This window comes from Aegilops tauschii, chromosome 1, assembly GCF_002575655.3.
Source record: "Aegilops tauschii subsp. strangulata cultivar AL8/78 chromosome 1, Aet v6.0, whole genome shotgun sequence".
Classification (NCBI taxonomy): Eukaryota; Viridiplantae; Streptophyta; class Magnoliopsida; order Poales; family Poaceae; genus Aegilops; species Aegilops tauschii.
In genome coordinates this window covers 351,483,805-351,491,389 of record NC_053035.3, presented here as the reverse complement: position 1 = coordinate 351,491,389, position 7,585 = coordinate 351,483,805, and the positions used below count along the sequence as shown (strand labels likewise).

Sequence of the window (7,585 nt, the reverse complement as noted above, 5' to 3'; positions counted from 1 at the left end):
ATGTTCCTCTGGGCTGACCTATCACAACCAGATAAAAAAGTCCATTGGTAAAAGGTCATTCGGTGAAACTCAAAGGCCTAGATCTCCGGGTCAACGGGACTAGGGTTAGGCCGGTCGGGGGCCTTCGGGGGTAGCAATGGCACCAAAACATTGCACTGAGTCCTCATACATGTCTTAAAGTGTGGTGGGATGTTTAAATGGGCAATACACAACTCCAGGATGTGGCCCCCCTTACGGACAGGGATAACATTGAAGTAACATTCGGCGGTTTTGGTGTTGTATGAATATTTCTAAATAGTCAAAGCGTTGCACAAGTGCCCGTTATGGCGTTGTGTTGTGGCGCTTATGGCTGTTTTGGATGTGTTCGATGACCCGTTGTTTTTGTCATGATGTGTTATCGACGATAGTTACACTATGTTTGATTCCTGATAATTATGTAATACTCATATTTTTGCTCTAGTTTAATTTGGTAGCAAGATGTCTACCAAACAAGTTATGTAGCAAGATGTCCGCCTAACAAAATGTTCAACTTAGAAGTTTGTCTTACTATGTATAATCTGGAAGCACGTACCAGTGAAGTTCTATAAGCGGTTTTTTAATAAGTTGTTAAAGTTGCAAAGATTGGATTTTTGTACCAACTCAGTTCGTTATAACAAAACCTGTCTACCAAACAAATTTCTATAGAAGGGGATAGGAGACTTAGAGATGTGAGGGGAATTGAGGGGGTTGGGTGGAAGAAATTCACCAACCCCCCTGAAATCCCCACCTCTCTAATCCTCCCCAATCCACTTCTATCAAATAAAGCCTAAAGCGAAAGATCCATAGAGAGAATCCCGAGTGCCGACGAACACCGCTGGCATCTGAAGTGCCGAGGAACAGCAGGTGAACTGGAAGGGAACATTATCCGGCGACATCCTGATGAGACCAGATTGCCGTACATCTGTGTGTGTATGCTTCCGACCACGGCCACAGGCACGGCGCATGGGACATTTGGACGTTGTCCCTACTCCCTAGCCATGGAAGCTCCAAAAGGCTTCGGCCCCAGAACCCAGTCGTGCCCCCGACGCTCCAAAGCTTTCGTTCTCCAGATCCCATCTCAGGCACATGAACCAGTGGCCTGCGCGGGAGCACGGATCCGCTTCATCGTCAGAAACGAAAAAAAAAACACGGGGCCGAACGTGCTTAGGGCACCACCACCACCAAGCGGCACGCACGGAGGGTCGGAGGCGCCAGGTGTGGTGAAAGCAAAGCTCCGATGAACAGCAGCGCCACGTTTACGGGACGGTGATTGCTCTCGTTCCCTGCTCCGGCTCACGGCCTGATCTGTTTTCCCACTGGACAGTTGACGCGGTATAAACGTAGTAGTAGCACATGCGTACAGTGCGATTTCTTTAGAGAGAGTTGTGCCCTACATTGTGGGATCTGGCGTTGATTCCAGTGGCCGGCTGTTCGTGCTCGCTCGTGCGGATTCCTCACCTCACGCCGATGTCCTAACTTTCTTGATTAATTATTAAGTCAGCTAAAATCTGCATACGGCAAATTAGTGCATCTACAACCGGACCTCATACCCGCTCCAAATGCTCGGACGGGCTGTCCGCTCGGTGTCCGAACGCAAAGACGCTGCCCAACTGGGCGCCTCATAGCCGGTCCAAACGTCCGGACTGAATGTCACTCCCCATATTCAGACTAAATCTGAGGCTGATATGAGGACTCCCGGACACGTCCGGACACGCTCGCCACGTCGGACAAACTGGGAGGGCCCGCGGGAATTCACCCGTATTCGTCCCCCCCTCTCCTTGCCGCCGAAGGTCAGCGTCACCGGACTACGCCTCCTGACTTAAAAAATTTATTGTCATCGATTTACCTTTTCGGATTTGGACGAACATGTCGAAAATGACTTATTTGTTATAAAGAGAGAAGATTCATAGTGACGGTCCAAAACCTTCAGAAAGGATATGTTGATGACTGAAGCTTACCGCAATGGAAGAAGTCGGCTATCTAAGCCGATCGTGTCTCTCCTCACGCGGCGAGGCGGGACTAAACCCCCAACCAATCACGCGCGCCACATAGGCTTTGTCAAGCCGGGCCCACCCAAATCGTCAGAAAACACTATTGGTTTAGTCCAACCTCGTCGAGCGAGGCACACGCCGACCGGCTTAAAATAGCCGCATCGACAGACGTCAGTAAGTCTCTCTCTCTTGTTGCATTAGGTCCACCAATTCTTGTTGTGTGAACAAGGCAGCTTGACACTAGATTGCATTTCATCAACCGATGATTGTTCAGCAGAGTGTCAAGTTTGTCTTGTTCATATACATTGATAGCCCTACTACAATGAAAGAGATTTTTATATTAATCAATGCCCGTGAAAATTGATTTTATTTTGGCCTACACTAGCTTTGTATCGTTGAATTTGTGTTGTATGATCGTCGTGCATGAATTTAAGTATCAAGATTTGAGGATTGTGGTTGTGGAGAGGGCCCAATGGGGATCTACCCGGCGCTGTCCGCGGGCACGTCCGCGAGCGTATAGGGGCATGGATTAGGTATTCCTGGTTGTAGATGCTCTTAATGAAAGAAATCACTTTGATGGAACGGCAGGAGTTTATTCTGATGAAGATAGTAATAAGATCATAAAATATGGTTTCACATCTCCGTTCCATATTGTAAGACGTTTTTTCACACTAGTGTAGTGTCAAAAGACGTCTTACATTGTAGGATGGAGGGAGTAATTATGTTCGAAAGATGCTACACCACATATTGGTTGCAACGAACTCCTCACTTTATTTATGGACCCGTATTAGCAGATTGTAAACCTATTACCGTGGAACAAAATTCACTATTCTCCATGCAAAAAAAAGGGTTTATAATTCAATTGTCCTTCCATGCTTCATAGTCACTGTAATCACTGGTGATGCGCACCGTATGATACATAGAACGAAGTGATTTACTATTCTTGAAATACAGAGTATTGCTTGTCTTTGTTTTGATACAAAATATATATGACTGTATGCACCAATCGATGATGAGGTCAACGATTATCTTTCTTTCAAAAGGGAATAACAAAGACGCGCCCGCACACTCACACGTTGCGTATCAAATATCGAAGTTGTGAAGTTTTAGGATTGGCAAAGTCACACATGTTCTTGCTTAAACGGTATGCACAAAGCATTTATTCTTCGTTTTGATCTTTGTTGGACTAGAGGTATGTTCATCCATGTAGCCACCCGGTCATTTGTTGGTTCTCACGAATAGTTGTTTGAAATCTCTGAAAAAAATTGTTTATGTTCTTGCCCCAATATCAGTAGCGCTTAGTCTCGAGCACCTGGTGAAAACCCTATGTCTGACCTAATGGGTTGTATGGGCCGGCAATGACAACACGTTCACATTGTTCCTTTGTTGAAGATATTTCATGAAATTTTACTCAAACTTGAAAAGATTTTGCTAATTTCTTCGACTGTGTTGCTTGCCTCGGCTCTTTCAGGTTTACTCACATTCCTAGGGTCAAAAACCTTTTAGCCCATTCTCTTGCTAAAAGGGCGTTCTTGTGTAGATCTTCTACTTTTTTTGTAAACCCATGATTTTATTTATATAAGACAGGTCACAGCTAAAACATTAACATTGCCCTTAACTAAATTACATAGAGCAGCCTTTGTTGGACAAGAGGCTAAAGAGTGAGCTGCACTACAACAAGCGTAAATGTAAATGCTTCCAGGAGTTGAACGGATAGCAGCTTGAGCTTCTCTATGGGCATTTCTTTTGATTTTGAACACCCTACTATCAACCCCTTCAGTGTTCAATATAAAGCTCTCTAAAAACTCGGTTTGATACTCCAATGTCCTGGCTTCTCTATCGGTTTTCTTGCCACTTCAAGTGTCGATCTTCTACTAGCTGCTCTTATATCTACATCAGAGCTTCTCGATGTAATGCCAGGTTGGCTTATGAAGCCATTGACTTTCCTCTCGGAAAGATCCTCTCTATACACTGTGTTGGGGTGCTGAATTAATAAAATATAGTGTATCCTTTTTTAGGGCTTCAGTTCGCCAAAGAAAAAATCTTCTCGTGAAACACATAATCCAAATTCAAATCCTGTGGGCGGAATTTATTTCACGGATTTGAAACTTGGTGTCTCACACCTTCCTTCTTAATAATAATGCCGCAGGGCTCCTCCCCCGTTGGGCTAATTTTTTCTAACTCTGAAACCAAGAACAAATTCATGTTCATACCATTAACACGTGTTTTATTCACTACCCTGCACGATCCCACGACTCACCAGCACCACCAATGACCAATCGCAAGTAGTACGACAGCATTGCGAAAAAAATAATCCAAAATAGATCCAGAAAACACCACTCAACAGTCAACACGAGTTAAGCCGGCCCGGCCCGAGCCTCAGCACTCATCAGCGAGCCAGCAACCTTCCCCCCGTCGCAGCGCAAGATGCCGCCGCTGGCTCTCCTCCTCCTGCTCCCGCTCCTCCACCTCCTCGGTCCGGCTCTCGCCGAGGCCCCCGACCGGTACGCCGTCCGCCACGCGCCGCCGGCCACGGGCGCCAACGGCAATGCGGCGGCCCAGGAGTACATCGACCCCACCTACCCGCTCCCGGGCCCGCCCCCCGCCGCGCCGACCTGCACCGTGCCGGTGCTCTCCTACTCCTTCGCCAACACCTACGGCGCGCCCCCGGCCAAGGCCGCCTACGCGCCCCCGCCCGGGTGCCCCGCGCCCTGGTCCCAGGTCGTGCTCTCCTTCTCCGCCGCCTGCGCCGGCGACCAGTACGACCGCGTCGCCGCCGTCTGGCTCGACGGCTCCGAGCTCCTCCGCACCACCACCGCCGAGCCCACCCCCGAGGGCGTCAGCTGGACCGTGCGCAAGGAGGTCACCCGCTACTCCGCCCTCCTCCGCTCCCCGCCCGACGGCGTCCTCTCGGTCATGCTCGAGAACCTCGTCAACGACGAGTACACCGGCGTCTACAACGTCACCGTCTCCCTCGAGTTCCACGGGACTCCGGCTTACCTCTCCGGGGTAAATTCCCCGTCCTCCGATGCTGGTGTCGCCGACCCCGGCCCCGCGACGCCGACGCTGCCGGAGTCGTACTTCCAGCCGGCGGACCTGATCCTGCCCATCTCGGAGGCCACCCGCGACAGCGGCTACTGGTTCCGCATCCAGAACTCGTCCGACTCGCGCTCCAAGCTCGTGACCATTCCGTCGAGCACCTACCGTGCGGTCCTCGAGGTGTTCGTGTCCCCTCACTCCAACGACGAGTTCTGGTACTCCAACCCGCCGGACCTCTACATCCATGAGAACAACCTCACCACGCAGAGGGGCAACGCCGCGTACCGCGAGGTCGTCGTCAGCGTGGACCACCACTTCGCCGGGTCCTTCGTGCCGTTCCCCGTCATCTACACGGGCGGCATCAACCCGCTCTACTGGCAGCCCGTGTCCGCGCTCGGCGCGTTCGACCTGCCCACCTACGACATCGAGCTCACCCCATTCCTGGGCCTCCTCGTCGACGGCAAGGCGCACGAGTTCGGCATCAGCGTGGTGGACGGCATCGCCGAGTGGCTCGTGGACGCCAACCTGCACCTCTGGCTGGACCCCAGCGCGTCGGACGTGCAAGCGTCGCTCGGCCGGTACCGGACGCCGCGCCTGTCAATCTCCCGCCGTTACACGACGCAGCTGCAGAACGGCAGCTTCAGCATCCATGCCAAGAGGAAGTCCTTCTTCAGCGGCTGGGTCAAGTCGTCGCTCGGCAACTTGACGACCGAGGTGGAGACGGAGCTGGAGGCACGCAGCCTGGTCGAGTTCACCAAGGACGGCAGGAACAAGACCGTCCAGATGAAGGCGGAGCAGGAGACGGAGGTGCTGGTCCGGTCGGAGGCGAGGAAGGTGATCGGCAAGCTCAAGACCGAGTCCGAGTACCCTCTGTCGTTCTACATGGACACGGAGGACGGCGAGGACGGCATGTCCGTCGTCACGGGGAGCCTGTCCCACACCTTCAAGCTCGAGACGGAGGTGAAGTCCGACGGGTTCGAGAACGAGTCGACGCTGGTGGACGAGCAGACCGCGAAGGGCTGGATGGTCGTCAAGGACCACGACGTGATCAACGGGTCGGCGGCGACGAGCCAGATGTACCGTTACAGCGACGACCGGTGGCGCTACCAGCGGATGATCGACGCGGTGGACGGGCTGGTGCTGGGCGACAACGTGAGCGAGAGCTACCGCGTGCAGGACGCGGCGAAGGCCAAGGCTTGCCTCCCCGGAAGGAGCTGCGACGGGACGGCGTCGGCGGCCGAGCGCTGGGTCTACATTGCTGCGATGTAAGCATGATGATGCAGGTTTTTTTTTGGGGGGAATCCCAGATCCGTGGGAAGTTTCTGGTAGTTGGATTAATCCAGTGCACCACATTATGTCCGGTGCACTCTTGTTGTTCTTGTATACTGTAGTTTTATTATGTGAAGTGTATGATGTAGTTGTACACGTTCGTGTCAACGCTTAGCGGCCGCGATTTAGGGATCTCGATCTATTGCTGTGTGTAGCGATTTTGTGTGAGTACCTCTTTGTATATTTTATAAAATATATAAAACGTGGAGACGCTATTATGATGCTTATTTTAATAAAGCTGGGGGTTGTGATATGTATGTCTTGTTGGTCAGTAAGTCGGTGAGTGTTGTACTCTCAGCTAAATATGACCTGTCTAGAAGCGAAAGTCATATTTTGATCCCGAGCTTATATGCTCCCACATGAACAGTAAAATCGATTTTTTTTTAAAAAAAATCAAAAAATTCTAATTTTTTTTAGAGAAACATTGACAAAAGTTCTAAGTGCCTGCAAAAATTCATCATGAAATCACATTCCTGTAAGGCGTGGCAAGAAGAAAAAAATTCAGTGCTTCAAAATGCGTTTGAAAGTAGCTTTTTCAGAGTACTGTTTTTGTTTTTTTTTGCCACGCCTTCTAGGAATGTGATTTCATGATGAATTTTTGCAGGAACTTAGAACTTTTGTCAATGTTTCTCTCAAAAAAAATTTGGAATTTTTTGAATTTTTTTGATTTAGTTTTGGTTTTACTGTTCACCCGAGCTCATTTGAGCTCGGGAGCAGATTAGCCGCGTCGTGTCTAGAGAGCCTTCTTGATGCAAGCAAATGCTACTGCATCACAGGGAGGGGGATACCACAAAGAGGAGGCTGGACTATTACTTAGCATGAAATACCTATTCTGAATCAGGTTTGGCGTCAAAATACCATTGCTTCGAGGTGAAAACATTTGCTTGGAGGCTGCTTTGACACACTCTTCCTCCATTTTCTCCATGCTACAAAGGCTTTGCCTAATGTAGGAGTTGATGTTCCTCTGTACGAACAAAGTATCCAATTAGCACACTTTACCCTCATCTAATAAATATGATCATCCCTCTAATCAATTTCAGATTACAGGTCCTAAAGCTTTTGTTGTTGCAACAATTGGAGTGTTCTTAATAAACCCTATCTCTGATCATTCTATCCTTATCCAGCCAATTTCTTCAAACACAAAATCTTTTTTGTAGGCTGAAGCTTCACGCTTCTTTTGGCGGCCTTAGTAGCTAAAGAACTTGGAT

At 49.7% G+C, this 7,585-nt stretch overlaps 1 protein-coding gene across 1 annotated transcript; it reads left to right on the top strand.

Moving 5' to 3' along the window:
- Window positions 1-4,226: 4,226 nt before the first annotated feature.
- LOC109736712 (peptide-N4-(N-acetyl-beta-glucosaminyl)asparagine amidase A) lies at window positions 4,227-6,630 on the top strand. Its single transcript, XM_020295921.4, has one exon. It carries the CDS (start codon window positions 4,437-4,439, stop codon window positions 6,315-6,317), a length of 1,881 nt encoding a protein of 626 aa, XP_020151510.1. The 5' UTR covers window positions 4,227-4,436; the 3' UTR covers window positions 6,318-6,630.
- Window positions 6,631-7,585: the final 955 nt, after the last annotated feature.